We start from the raw sequence: 15,934 nt of genomic DNA, 5'->3' as shown, positions 1-15,934 counted from the left end.
AGGCTGGGTTATAAGCCACTCATGTTCCTGGGTTCCCTGTCATAAGGGACCATGTTGTTCTGGTAAGCTGCAGTGTGTTTGCAGGTGGAGGCATCTTTCTCACCCTTTGCACGGTTTCCATGGGGTTTGGATGTTTGTCACTGTGATTACCTTTTTCACCTATTGTGTATGGACTCATTTTGGATCCCTTTTTCATCTCCAGACATCATATGTTTTATGGACTAATTTTTTGTTTGTTTTTTTTTGTAAATCAGGATTCACTTGTTGATTATTACTTTTCTGTCATATATGTTCATTATTAATTCATTTTTCTTGCTATTTTTTTTGCTATCACAGCATGACTTTAAGATTGGGTTTTATTAATCTATTTAGACATACACTTGGTGTAGTTTTTGTATTTTTTTTTTATTTCTTCATTTATATATAATATATTTTTCTATTCACACATTTTTTTTCTTTTATTTGTGTTTATTTTCACAAGGTATCACATTGGCTTTCACCTGCCTTTGTATTAATATTTTGCATTCACCCATTTGCCATTGATAATGCACTGGCGTATTTCCAGCGGTTTATGCCTTCTAAAATCAATCCTTAGCGCATCTTTACCTTGTTTTATTTAAGAATTCTTCTTGACTAGTTATTTTTAGATACATATTCATATCTTTCTACAGCACTCCGAATCAATGTTTTTCTACGGGGCATCATACGTTTTTATACAAATATCATATTACCTAGTCTAAAATCACAAGGTTCTAAAGGACTAATTTCTTCTTTGTATTCTCACTTATTAAATACAGTGCATCTGGAAAGTATTCACAGCGCTTTACTTTTTCCACATTTTGTTATGTTACAGCCTTATTCCAAAATGGATTAAATTCATAATTTTCCTCAAAATTCTACAAACAATACCCCATAATCACAACATGAAAGAAGTTTGTTTGGAATCTTTGTAAATTTATTAAGATTAAAAAGGGAAAAAAATCCCATGTACTTAACCACCTTCAGACCGGACCATTTTGCTGGTAAATGACCAGAGGTCTTTTTACAATTTGGCACTGCGCTGCTTTAACTGGTAATTGCGCGGTCATGCAATGTTGTACCCAAACAAAATTTGCGTCCTTTTCTTCCTACAAATAGAGCTTTCTTTTGATGGTATTTGATTGCCTCTGCGATTTTTATTTTTTGCGATATAAACGTAAAAAGACCGCAAATTTTGAAAAAAAATGATATTTTCTACTTTTTGTTATTAGAAAAATCCAATAAACTCAATTTTAGTCATACATTTAGGCCAAAATGTATTCAGCCACATGTCTTTGGTAAAAAAAAAGTCAATAATTGTATATTTATTGGTTTGCGCAAAAGTTGTCACATCTACAAACTAAGGTACGTTTTCTGGAATTTACGCAGCTTTTAGTTTACGACTGCCTATCTCATTTCTTGAGGTGCTAAAATGGCAGGGCAGTACAAAACCCCCCCAAATGACCCCATTTTGGAAAGTAGACACCCTAAGGAAATTGATAAGTGGCATGTTGAGCCCATTGAATATTTTATTTTTTTGCCTCAAGCGATTGAATAATGACAAAAAAAAATATATATTTTTTTTTTACACAAAGTTGTCACTAAATGATATATTGCTCACACATGCTATGGGCATATGTGAAATGACACCCCAAAATAAATTCTGCTGCTTCTCCTGAGTACAGGGATACCACATATGTGGGACTTTTTGGGAGCCTAGCCGCGTACGGGGCCCCGAAAACCAAGCACCGCCTTCAGGCTTTCTAAGGGCGTAAATTTTTGATTTCACTTCTCACTACCTATTACAGTTTTGAAGGCCATAAAATGCCAAGATGGCACAAAACCCCCACAAATGACCCCATTTTAGAAAGTAGACACCCCAAGCTATTTGCTGAGAGGCATTTTGAGTCCATGGAATATTTTATATTTTGCCACAAGTTGCGGGAAAATTACAAACTTTAATTTTTTTTTATTTTTTTTTCACAAAGTTGTCACTAAATGATATATTGCTCACACATGCTATGGGCATATGTGAAATGACACCCCAAAATAAATTCTGCTGCTTCTCCTGAGTACGGGGATACCACATATGTGGGACTTTTTGGGAGCCTAGCCGCGTACGGGGCCCCGAAAGCCAAGAACCGCCTTCAGGTTTTCTAAGGGCGTAAATATTTGACTTCACTCCTCACTACCTATTACAGTTTTGAAGGCCATAAAATGCCAAGATGGCACAAAACCCCCACAAATGACCCAATTTTAGAAAGTAGACACCCCAAGCTATTTGCTGAGAGGCATGTTGACTCCATGGAATATTTTATATTTTGCCACAAGTTGCGGGAAAATTACAAACTTTTTTTTTTTTTTCACAAAGTTGTCACTAAATGATATATTGCTCACGCATGCCATGGGCATATGTGAAATGACACGCCAAAATAAATTCTGCTGCTTCTCCTGAGTACGGGGATACCACATATGTGGGACTTTTTGGGAGCCTAGCCGCGTACGGGGCCCCGAAAACCAAGCACCGCCTTCAGGCTTTCTAAGGGCGTTACAGTTTTGAAGGCCATAAAATGCCAAGATGGCACAAACCCCCCCCCCAAATGACCCCATTTTGGAAAGTAGACACCCCTAAATTTAGGGGTACACTAGTGAGACTAGGTAATAAATGGCGGGTGCCCTGAAACTATAAAAAAAATAACTAACCAACCAGCGTCACCTGTAACAGTTATATGGTGATCACTGGTGAAAGGGTTAACTAGGGGGCAATCAGGGGGCTTTATGCGGTAGTATATGGGGGTCCCTGGCGCTATAAAAAGCTGCGGCGAACCTAAATACCTACCTGCCTAACTAGCGTCACCTGTGACACTAATACAGTGATCAGAAAAACGATCGCTTATTAGGCTGGGTTCACACTGGAGCGATGCGGGAACGCCACGAATCCGCGGCGGGTTCCCGCATCACATGCCTCCCGGCGGCAGTTCACACTGCCCTATGCGAACTGCTGGGAGTGTCAGTGAAATGTTAATGACACCCCCAGATCAGTTCGCATATCGCAGTGCGATCTGCAAACTCGGATCGCATGGTGTGAACACCCATGCGATCCGATTCTGCTGCGGACCAAAAAAAGGGTCCCGTGCGAGTTTGTGGCGGGTGCGGCGGGTGCGACACGAATTCAGCCATACTATCTGTATGGCTGAACTCGAATCGCACAGAGATCGGATGTGATTTGCACTGCAGTGCGGTGCGAATCACATCCGTTCTCATAAACCGCTGCAATGTGAACCCAGCCTTAGTGACACTGGCGACGGGGGGTGATCACAGGGTTAAACCTTTATTGGGGGGGTTAGGGGGGTACCTTAGAACTAAAGGGGGCTAACCCTAACTGCCCTAACAGTTATTACAGTCACAAATGACACCCGCTGGGTGATCAGGGGGTTAAACCTTTATTAGGTAATAAATGGCGGGTGCCCTGAAACTATAAAAAAATAACTAACCAACCAGCGTCACCTGTAACAGTTATATGGTGATCACTGGTGAAAGGGTTAACTAGGGGGCAATCAGGGGGCTTTATGCGGTAGTATATGGGGGTCCCTGGCGCTATAAAAAGCTGCGGCGAACCTAAATACCTACCTGCCTAACTAGCGTCACCTGTGACACTAATACAGCGATCAGAAAAACGATCGCTTATTAGGCTGGGTTCACACTGGAGCGATGCGGGAACGCCATGAATCCGCGGCGGGTTCCCGCATCGCGTGCCTCCCGGCGGCAGTTCACACTGCCCTATGCGAACTGCTGGGAGTGTCAGTGAAATGTTAATGACACCCCCAGATCAGTTCGCATATCGCAGTGCGATCTGCAAACTCGGATCGCATGGTGTGAACACGGGTGCGACACGAATTCAGCCATACTATCTGTATGGCTGAACTCGAATCGCACAGAGATCGGATGTGATTTGCACTGCAGTGCGGTGCGAATCACATTCGTTCTCATAAACCGCTGCAATGTGAACCCAGCCTTAGTGACACTGGCGACGGGGGGTGATCACGGGGTTAAACCTTTATTGGGGGGGTTAGGGGGGCACATTAGAACTAAAGGGGGCTAACCCTAACTGCCCTAACAGTTACTACAGTCACAAATGACACCAATGCAAAAAAAAAAAAAAAAAAAAAGCAATTGGTGTCACTGTGACTGGGGGGGGGGGGGCAGGGGTAATTGGGGGGTGATCGGGGGGTAAAGGGGGGTGTGAGTGTGCCTGGCATGTTCTACTGTATGTGGGGTGTGTTGGTGCAACTCACCGAACCTCTCTCCTCGGTGCCGGAACGAAAACTACCGACACGGAGGAGAGAATACATCACTTCCTCTCCTGTGTTTACATTACAGGAGAGGAAGTGATGTCACCGGACATTTTCATTCGCCGGGAGCGATCGCGAGGGGGTGGCCATGAATGAATGGCCGTCCCCTCGTCCGGGATCACTCCCGAACGAATACCGACCGCCGCAGGCACCGGGCGGGGGCCCGATCGGGCCCCCGACCGGCGGGCAGGCAAGGACGTACATGTAAGCCCTTATGCCTGCCCGTGCCATTCTGCCGACGTACATCGGCGTGCGGCGTGCGGCAAGTGGTTAAGTATTCACAGCCTTTGCCATGACACTCAAAATTGAGCTCAAGTGCATCCTGTTTCCACTGATCATCATTGAGATGTTTCTACAACTTGATTGGAGTCCACTTATGGTAAATTCAGTTGATTGTACATGATTTGGAAGGCACAAATCTATATAACAGTTAACAGTGCATGTCAGAGCACAAACCAAGCCATGGAGTCCAAGGAATTGTCTGTAGACCTCCAAAACAGCTGCTGACTTTTAATATTATATGTCGGCAACCCAGTCGATTTTTCCATCGGCTCTCGAGTGCTGTCACCGCTTTTACTTTTAAGGGAAACTGTCAGTGAAGCCTTGAGGCTTCACAGCTGGTTCCCCACTGCGCATGCGTGAAGCACGTTGTGCTTTGTGAATGATCCGGCGATGGGGGAAGGATGAGGGAGGCCGAAATTCTGGGTGATCTCACCACAGCGGAACCACCCTGAAGTGGGAGTGGGTACCTGTCAAAATGAGGTACCCGCTCCCTCCCCTCCCCCAAAAAGTGGCAAATGTGGCACCGGAGGGGGGAGGAGGCAGATAAGCGGAGCATGCCCTTTTGGGTGGAGCTGTGCTTTAGGTGGTTATACGTTGTGTGTTAACTTTCTAAAGTTAAAGTGTTGTTAAACCTAAAAAAAATGTTTTACCTAAATGCATTGCAGGGCTGGAGCAAAGATTTTTGACACCCCAGGAGAAACTTATTTTTGCCGCCCCACCCCTCATTGGCCCTGCCCCTGAATCCACCCCCTTTGCCCCAGCATCAGTGTGAAAGGAGTCAGCACTAGAGGAAGCATGAAGCTGCAGCAGAGAGCACTGATCATAGAGGCACGCAGGGGATGTTTGCTTCCGTTCCCCAGGACATGCATCCCCTAGATCCCCCCTAGATGTACATGCTTTATCCCAGCAGCGCCCACTAGAGGTTATAACATTTATTACAGAGGTATTTATAATACATAACTGAAAACTTCCATAGCGTGGAGACAAAGAGTAGGGAAACCAGCGGCCAGGCTCCCTAGTGGTAGCACCGGCCCTGCCCATAGCCAGCGGCTGGCTGTGGTTGTCCAAAAAAGAAGAGGAGGAGCCAAGATCATTGCCGGGGACCCCAGAAGAGGAGGATCGGGTCTACTCTGTGCCCACTGCACAGAGCAGGTAAGTATAACATGTTTTTTATTATAATAATAAAAAAAAGACTTTAGTAGCACTTTAACATGGGAATGATGGTTAAGTCACATAGAATAACTGTAGGTACATGAAGTTTCGTTAGCTGAATAGCTATGTGAATTTTTTTTATAAATAGACCCCATAGTATGCCTCCTCTGCAATAAAATACCTATCTACTCTCATTTTATTTTTTTTATTTTTTTCAATCAAGCTTTTCATTTGACTTGTAAGTCATATAAAAAAAAAAAAGACTTTATCATTAAAAGTCACCACGTTTGGTATACATTTCACAATTTAAGAGTGAGAATTTTACAAGTCAAATATCTATTCCATTTTTAGTTATCCAGTCTACAATAAGAGTGCATGCTCCTGCCAGCCGAAAAAAGGGTTTGGAGTAAACCAGCTACAGACATTTGTGCCCGCAGATGATTTAAGGTCTGCTGTGGAAAGACGTAAGAAGGAATATGAACATTACAAGAAAAGGTAAGACATTGAGGTAGGATGTGTGTGTGTTGTGTTCCTAAAAGAAATATGGACAATGCTATTTTATCAGGAAGGTCAGGCTAAAAAAAAACAGTCCTTGCTCTGGGTTAAAAAAATAAAATAAAATATGGAAGCCAGAGAATTATTAGAACAGCCAGATAACTGGCATTTTCATCTGCAATGGCAGCCTCTGTTTCCCTGTGCACAGTGCCCAGAGGTACAGTGACAGCTGCACTAGGCAGGCTTTAGCTGTCACTGAGCATTATGGTGTGAAAAATAAATAAATGAAAAAAAGAAAACAAAAATTATAATTTTATTTTCATATTTTTGTCAACTTGCAACAGTATTAATGGTGATAATAGTATTCATTTAAAAAAAAGAAAGAAAGTGCAGATAATTTGTCAAAACAGTGCGCCAAATAGAATCTTTACCTTTCCTTAACCGCTTCAGCCTCGGAAGATTTTACCCCCTTCCTGACCAGAGCACTTTTTGTGATTCGCTTTAACTGACAATTGCGCAGTCGTGCGACGTTGTACCCAAACAAAATTGATGTCCTTTTTTCCTCACAAATACAGCTTTCTTTTGGTGGTATTTGATCACCTCTGCGGCTTTTATTTTTTTGCACTATAAACAAAAAAGAGTGTCAATTGAAAAAAAAATCAATTTTTTTTACATTTTGCTATAATAAATAAAAATATATAAAAAAAAACTATTTTTTTCCTCAGTTTAGGCAGATATGTATTCTTCATATTTTTGGTAAAAAAAAATCGCAATAAGTGTATATATTGATTGGTTTGCGCAAAAGTTATAGTGTCTACAAACTAGAGGATAGTTTTATGGCATTTTTATTATAATTTTTTTTTATTAGTAATGGCGGCAATCTGCGACTTTTATCAGGACTGCAGCATTATGGTGGACACATCGGACAATTTTTACACATTTTTGGGACCATTGGCATTTTTACAGGAATCAGTGCTATAAAAATGCATTGATGACTGTAAAAATGTCACTGGAAGTGAAGGGGTTAACCACTAGGGGACGATCAAGGGGTTAATATGTTCCCTAGTGTGTGATCTAACTGAAGGGGGGAGGGGACTGTGTAGGGGAGATGACAGATCGCTGTTCATACTCTGTATGAACAAACAATCTGTCACTTCTCTCCTCAGAGAACCGGAAACTGTGTGTTTACACACACAGACAAGGCGCTGGGCTCGTGCCTATTGCTGGAATTGATCGGGCGCAGCTAAGTAAAAGAGGGGCTCTGAGGGAGAGCTGCAGCAAAAAATGTTTTTCACCTTAACCTCCCTGGCAGTATGATTATGTCAGATTTTTGATGCTTAAAGCGGTAAAATTATTTTGCATGGAAATTTGGCGTGTTATATTGTAGGCCTGTAATTCTTATGCCGCGTACACACGATCAAACAATCCGGTGGAAAAGTCGGGCAAACTCAAGTCCGCTGGACAATCCCCCCGTGTGTAGCCTCCGGCGGACTTTTTTTACCCAAAAGTACAGCGGACTTAGAAAGTAGTTTTGCACTCCAATCTTCCCGTCAGACTCGCATTTCGGCGGACAATCCGGCCGTTGGTATGCCAGTCCACCGTACTTTTGAAATGAGCAGACTTTTCCCGCGCAGAGAAAAGTCCGTTCATTTTGAGTGCGTCTCCAGGTAGACGGGGCCAGCGAAGGAGGCGTTGCTAGCCCCGTCATCTGGTATGGACTTAAAGGGGAAGCCCAACGCCAAAAAAATCGGCGTGGGGGTCCCCCCCAAGTCAACATCAGACCCTTGTCCGAGCACGCTACCCGGCCGGCCAGGAAAGGGGGGGACGAGCAAACGCCCCCCCTCCTGAGCCGTACCCGGCCCCCTCACCCCAAAGCACCTTGTCCCCATGTTGATGAGGACAAGGGCCTCTTCCTTACAACCCTGGCCGTTGTCTCCTCTGGGACTGTGACACCATAATGGGTGGGGACATCATCCGGTGATGTCCCTATATAAGTTGCCGGCGACAGCAAGTGGCCCAGCAAGAAGACAGCCGGCGACAGCAAGTGGCCCAGCAAGAAGAACCGAAGAGGGGGACAAGACCCCTGAAGTCGGAAGAAGAGGGCGGCGGCGAGGAAGACAGTTGGGCTCCTCCGCTAGCAAAAGAGCTAGAAGAAGATAGCGGAGGAGTCCAGCGAGAAGACCCCCGAAGACGGAAGACCCCCGGAGCTGTGCAATAAACTATTTTAACCCTTGTGTGTTGTGTTTTTTTTAACTTTTTTTTACAGGTGAATGGGTAGGGGTACATTGTACCCCATACTCATTCACATAGGGTGGGGGGCCGATAAGCCCCCCTGCCCGCAGACCCCGACAACCAACGACCAGGGTTGTCGGGAAGAGGCCCTTGTCCTTATCAACATGGGGACAAGGTGCTTTGGGGTGGGGGGGCCGCGCGCCCCCCCTTCTTCAAGGCACCCCCCATGTTGAGGGCACGCGGCCTGGTACGGCTCAGGAGGGGGGGGCGCTCGCTTGTCCCCCCCTTTCCTGGCCGGCTGGGTAGCGTGCTCGGACAAGGGTCTGATGTGGACCTGGGGGGACCCCCACGCCGTTTTTTTCGGCGTTGGGGTTCTCCTTTAAGTCCATACCAGGTGGTGGGGCCAGCGATGCCTCCTTTGCGGGCCCCGCCTACCTGGAGACGCGCTCAAAATGAGCGGACTTTCCTCCGCGTGTGTGGGCGAGTCCGTTCATTTCAAAAGTACGGCGGATAGTCCAGCGGACTTAGTACGCCGTATTAGTCCGCTGTGTGGGCAAGTAGTCTGTTCGGAAAGTCCGGCGGACAGTCCTGTGATATAGCAGCAAGTATAAAATCTCGACGCGTTTCGTGGATTTATATCCACTCATAGATATTCCCAACCAGCTGCTCCTGATGAGTGGATATAAATCCACTAAAAGCGTTGAGCTTTTATACTTGCTGCTATATCACAGTATCTATACTTTATACCATGGGCTCTATCAAAGGGCGGAGACATTGATTTACTTTTTATTACAATATGTTCATCATGGTCGTGTCTATTTTGGGTTTAATGCTGCTATTTATTTCTACTATGTGATACATTATTTTATTTATTATGTAACTATATTTATTTTTATTATGAGATATTGTATGATATAAATTGTATTATGAGATATTATACTAACTATATTTTATTTACTTTATATTATTGATTTAATTAATTATATATTAATATATTGTATCAATTATCTCTTATTTTATATCTTACCTACTGATTTCAATTAAATATTTATCAATTATTGCTCTATGCCCATTATTGTCACCTCAGAACATTATTTATACTATAATTAATGTCTCAGCCTACCCTGAGTTTTGTATTTCATATAAAGTCCCCTTGTCCTCTATGTCCCCTAGTTTTTCCCTCTGGTGTATCAATATATTAGGGATGGAGACCTTTGTATGTGATGTCCAAGGTCTCATATAAAGTCCCAACATTTTTCTCCTTTTATTTCAGTGTTTAATATACAGTGGTGTGAAAAAGTGTTTGCCCCCTTCCTCATTTCCTGTTCCTTTGCATGTTTGTCACACTTAAGTGTTTCGGAACATCAAACCAATTTAAACAATAGTCAAGGACAACACAAGTAAACACAAAATGCAATTTGTAAATGAAGGTGTTTATTATTAAAGGTGAAAAAAAATCCAAACCACCATGGCCCTGTGTGAAAAAGTGATTGCCCCCTAAACCTAATAACTGGTTGGGCCACCCTTAGCAGCAACAACTGCAACCAAGCGTTTGCGATAACGTGCAATGAGGCTTTTACAGCGTCCTGGAGGAATTTTGGCCCACTCATCTTTGCAGAATTGTCCTAATTCAGTTACATTAGAGGGTTTTCGAGCATGAACGGCCTTTTTAAGGTCATACCACAACATCTCAATAGGATTCAGGTCAGGACTTTGGCTAGGCCACTCCAAAGTCTTCATTTTGTTTTTCTTCAGCCATTCGGTGGTGGACTTGCTGGTGTGTTTAAGATCATTGTCCTGGTGCAGAACCCAAGTTCGTTTCAGCTTGAGTACACGAACAGATGGTCGGACATTCTCCTTCAGGATCTCTTGGTAGACAGCAGAATTCATAGTTCCTTTTATCACGGCAAGTCTTCCAGGTCCTGAAGCAGCAAAACAGCCCCAGACCATCACACTACCACCACCATATTTTACTGTTGGTATAATGTTCTTTTTATGAAATGCAGTGTTCCTTCTACGCCAGATATACTTGGACACACACCTTCCAAAGAGTTCCACTTTTGTCTCATCGGTCCACAGAATGTTGTCCCAAAAGTCTTGGGGATCATCAAGATGTGTTGTGGAGAAATTGAGACGAGCTTTGATGTTCTTTTTGCTCAGCAGTGGTTTTCTCCTTGGAACTCTGCCATGCAGGCCATTTTTGCCCAGTCTTTTCCTGATGGTGGAGGCATGAACGCTGACTTAACTGAGGCAAGTGAGGCCTGCAGTTCCTTGGACGTTGTTGTGGGGTCTTTTGTGACCTCTTGGATGAGTCGTCGCTGCGCTCTTGGGGTAATTTTGGGCGGCCAGCCACTCCTGGGAAGGTTCACCACTGTTCCATGTCTTCGCCATTTGTGGATAATGGCTCTCACTGTGGTTCGCTGGATTCCCAAAGCTTTGGAAATGGCTTTATAACCCTTTCCAGACTGATAGATCTCAATTACTTTCTTTCTCAATTGTTCCTGAATTTCTTTGGGTCTCGGCATGATGTGTAGCTTTTAAGGATCTTCTGGTGGACCTTACTGTGTCAAGCAGCTCCTATTTAAGTGATGCCTTGATTGTGAACAGGTGTGGCAATAATCAGGCCTGGGTGTGGCTAGAGAAATTGAACTCAGGTGTGGACAACCACAGTTATAGTATGTTTTAACAAGGGGGGCAATCACTTTTTCACACAGGGCCATGATGGTTTGGATTTTTTTTCACCTTTAATAATAAACACCTTCATTTACAAATTGCATTTTGTGTTTACTTGTGTTGTCCTTGACTATTGTTTAAATTGGTTTGATGTTCCGAAACACTTAAGTGTGACAAACATGCAAAGGAACAGGAAATGAGGAAGGGGGCAAACACTTTTTCACACCACTGTATATAACTGCATGCAGGAAACTGGGAAGACCACTAGGGACAAAGGGAATGTGAAATCATTTCATACAGTAATGTCATCTGTAAGATTACATTATACTGTATGTAATGTGTGTGTTTCACTTTTTGATTTTGGCGCCGATCCTTATCCCCAACTCCCCATGCGTCGCAATGCTCGCAGGGAACGGAGCCCGGCTCAGTGATAGATTGAGAGGAGGACAAGCCGCTCACACAGCAGGGGGCATCGTTGGATCCAGGGGATAAGGCAAGCATACTCTTCCTGGACCCTGCGATGCGATCCCGAGTCTGGCTCTGGGTTACCGCTTTTGATTCTGAAATTCCACCCCGAGCCAGACTCCGGAATACCGCCAGGGAGGTTAACAAATAGAATGCATTAAGGTGAAAAACCTTCAGACTTTACAATAATTTTAAGAATTCCCTTCACTGGAACAAAGGGGCCAAGCCCAACCCCTGAAAAACAGCCCCACACCATAATCCCCCCTCCACCAAATGATTTTGACCAGTGCACAAAACAAGGTCCATAAAGACATGGATGAGTGAGTTTGGGGTGGAGGAACTTGACTAACCACAACTCAATAGGACACCTTTGGGATGAATTAGAGTGGAGAGTGCGAGCCAGGTCTTCTCGTCCAAAATAAGTACCTGACCTCACAAATGCGTTAATGGTCAAACATTCCCAGAGACACACTCCTAAACCCTGTGGACAGCCTTCCCAGAAGAGTTGAAGCTGTTATAGCTGTAATGGGTGGGCCAACCCAATATTGAACCCTGCAGACCAAGACTGGGATGCCATTTACCACTTAAGGACCAGCTTTGTTTTGAGATTTTGGTGCTTACATGTTTTTTTGCTAGAAAATTATTTAGGACCCCCGAACATTATATATTGTTTTTTTTCTAACACCCTAGAAAATAAAATGGCAGTCATTGCAATACTTTGTTTCACACCGTATTTGCAGTCTTACAAGCGCACTTTAAAAAAACAAAAAAACTTTTTTGAATAAAAAAAATAAGACAGCAGTAAAATTAGCCCATTTTTTTTATATTGTGAAAGATAATGTTACGCCGAGTAAATTGATATCCAACATGTCATGCTTCAAAATTGCGCCCACTTGTGTAATGGCGACAAACTTTTACTCTTAAAAATCTCCATAGGAGACGTTTAAAAAATTATGCAGGTTGCATGTTTTGTGTTACAGAGGAGGTGTAGATCTAGAATTATTGCTCTCACTCTACCGATCGTGGCTATACTTCAAATGTGTGGTTTGAACACCGTTTTCATATGCAGGCACTACTCGTGTATGTATTCGCTTATGCACGCGACCTCGGTGGGACGGGGTGTATTAAAACATTTTTTTTAATTATTATTATTTATTTTACCTTTTATTTTGACACTCTTTAAAAAAAAAAAGTCATTTTTATTCCTATTACAAGGAATGTAAACATCCCTTGTAATAGAAAAAAGCATGATAGGTCCTCTTTAATATGAGATCTGGGGTCAAAAAGTCCTCACATCTTATATTTACACTAAAATGCAATAAAAAAAATTGTAATCTAAAAAAATTATTTAAAAAAATTGTCCCTTTAAGAGCTGTGGGCGGAAGTGACGTTTTGACGTTGCTTCTGCCCAGCAATTGTATGGAGACGAGTGGGGGCCATCTTCCCCTCACTCGTCTCCATGCACAGCTAACGAGCGGATGCGATTGCGATCCCCCCTCTCCCACCGATATCCGGTGGCCCCTGGCGCTTACCGGAGCTGTCGGCAGCGGCGGAGGGCATCAGATTGAGGCGGGAGGGTGTGGCTTCTCCCACCACCGATAAAAGTGATCTCGCAGAGACTACTTTTATCTTGTATCTTGTAGCCCCCTGAAGAAGGGGATATCGGGGTTATGGCAGCTAGCTGCTGTCATAACAACGATATACTCCTTCAAACAGCCACTGTAAAACTGTGGTGGGCGGTCCGTAAGTGTATAAAGGGGTTGTAAAGCTTTGTGTTTTTTCACCTTAATGCATCCTATGAATTAAGGTGAAAAAACACCTTGCACTCTCCGCCCCCCCCCCCGAGCCCCCGTTTACTTATCTGAGCCCCGAATCTCCTTGGACGCGATCCCGCGTTGCTTTCCCCCAGCTCCTGTGGACTCTTCATTGGATGATTGATAGCAGCACAGACATTGGCTCCCGCTGCTGTCAATAAAATCAATGATGTGGCGCGCCAGGGGGTGGGGCCGGGGTGATACACTTGGCGGCTCATGTGCATGTAAAAGCAGGCGTCCCAATACTTTTGGCAGTATAGTGTATTTTAGATTTTCTAAATTTAAAAAAAATAAAACAGTGTGATGCTATGATACAGTCTTATCCTCTTCCTGAGCTACAATTTGGGACATGGACCCATTGAAATAGATTGGAGATACAGCAATACTTACAAATATACTGGTGGGTGAGTGCATACTCTCGTGAGGGCACAGAAGATGTATTGCAGCGGATGCACGGAGCACATGTTTGAAGGATATTCTGTAGTTGCACAGATAACTGGGGGGATCATTTACAACTCTTTTGGATGGACTTCTGTGCACCTTTAGTTCTGAATGGACTTTATGTTCTTTACTGCGATATTGATTACTGATTATACAGCACAGATAGCACTTTCATGTCACATTTTCTGAATGGTCTTTAATGTACTTTATTCGTACTTTATATGTATATAACTTCATTTATGGTTTAATCTATGAATTGAATATATAACACTTTAGCACAGATAGCACTTTATTGGTTAAAACATAGAATTTGAGTTGGCACTTGGAAAGGGAGCACAGCCTTTTACAGTATTTTCCCCAAAAAAAATGAATCAGAACATTCCCTCTTATAACTTTATATTTATAATGTTTTTTTGTTTGTTTTTTTATATCAGGGAGCAGACAGATAATATACCCTTAATAATAGCACCTTCCAACTCACCATTAAGGTATCCCATTCATGGCGTCCAAGTCAAGCCCCTTAACACAATCCTATTACCAGGTAAGAACAACATGGTACATCTTGGGACTAAATGCCAGCCAGTGACTAAATGCCTTTTTTATAATGACACGTGGTAATACACCGCTAAATAAATGTATGATACTGCTGAGAATCTATGGCAGACATGGACAGAAATGGACAAATGCAGACCGTCGTATTCACTAATAGTGAGAAAGAGACTAAATGAGACTCATGTGATGGGCATACACAGACAGGCAGTAAAAGACACAGCAAAGGTAACAGAGCAGCAAGGCACAGGGATATTACTTACAGGGAGGTAGACTGTATTGGGTTATCCATGCAGAGAGATGATGTGGCAACATGGCAAGATGGAACAAAAGCATCAAAGAGATTTCTATGCCCAGGACTAAAGGACTAAGCACAAGACCCCACAAGATGATGGTAATATCGGTGGCATCTGCAGGTGCTCTCTATGCATGTCCACACAGTACAACTTGAGGTGCGAGAGGGGGTGGTCCACAACATGTTTTGAGGGCTTCACCCCCTTTGTCAAGCCTGCCCAACAGGAGAAGAAATCAGACTTTTAAGCCTGGCTAGAGGGCGGAGGGAGCACTGCAGAGCTGGGCTTAGTGATACTGCAGGCAGACTACAAGTATCAGAGAGTAATAATAAAAAGGAACAAATAAAAAAAAAACACCTCAGTTGAATACTAAATTAAACTGGCTGTAAAGCCCTAAAATGTTTTTAATCCTAAAAAAATTTAAATAGATTCTATTCATTTAAAGCATGTTATACGGCACAGTGCTAGTACCGTGTAATTTGGCCCTTTGCATCATCTGAAATACCTGGCTGATCCTGCCTCGATCTGCCCTCCCCCTGTAAACTGACTACAGTTTATCATGGCTCCTGAGCCCTAACACCGTGGTCAGTTTACCTGCCTCCATCATCCGCTGTCTCTCCTCTATCCTTCTCCCCCCCCCCCCCCCGTCTGCACAGCTCCAATCGCTCCCCGGCCCTCCCCTCCTGTTGGTATCATAACTTAGTGTTTGTGCTCCAATTTCCTCTGTTATAATAAATGATGTGCCCCAGTGTAAGTGTTTTGTAAAAAATATGCAGTTAAATACCTTATTTTATAGCGCCGATCTGCTCTCATGTGCCCGGCCGCCTCTCTCCTCTTCCTATCTCCTCCTCCTGGCTGATGTCAGCTAGGGATTCTCAGCCCTGCCCGCTTTGTTGTCAGATCGAGAAAGGAGAGAGAAGCATTAGGTTACGTGAACGTCACTATAAAATAAGGGATTTTACAGCATATTTTTTACAAAACACATACACTGGGGAAAATCATGTACTATAACAGAGGGGATTGTAGCACGAACACTAAGTAGCTTAACAACCACTTTAAGGTGTTTTACCTTAAAGCGGAGGTCCACCCTAAAGTGGACCTTCCACTCATTGCAATCCTCCCCCCCTCCGGCGCCACAATTGGCACCTTTCAGGGGGGAGGGGGGTGC

The 15,934-nt window shown here is 43.6% G+C and overlaps 1 protein-coding gene across 4 annotated transcripts in view; it reads left to right on the top strand.

The window, feature by feature from the left end:
- Nucleotides 1-15,934, top strand: part of B4GALNT2 (beta-1,4-N-acetyl-galactosaminyltransferase 2 (SID blood group)) — a 112,816-nt gene that overhangs the window by 22,280 nt on the left and 74,602 nt on the right. For all 4 annotated transcript variants that reach the window (XM_077459978.1, XM_077459979.1, XM_077459976.1 and 1 more), the window contains exons 2-3: nucleotides 6,156-6,299; nucleotides 14,359-14,465. In XM_077459978.1, the coding sequence (XP_077316104.1) occupies nucleotides 6,156-6,299; nucleotides 14,359-14,465 (251 nt within the window). The remainder of the gene's footprint in view (nucleotides 1-6,155; nucleotides 6,300-14,358; nucleotides 14,466-15,934) is intronic.

The sequence above is a fragment of the Lithobates pipiens genome, unplaced genomic scaffold (genome assembly GCF_037356315.1).
Source record: "Lithobates pipiens isolate NorthernLeopardFrog02 unplaced genomic scaffold, aLitPip1_a1.2 Scaffold_28, whole genome shotgun sequence".
NCBI lineage: Eukaryota > Metazoa > Chordata > Amphibia > Anura > Ranidae > Lithobates > Lithobates pipiens.
The sequence above is the reverse complement of the archived record's forward strand: the minus strand, read 5'-3'. Positions and strand labels throughout refer to the sequence as shown.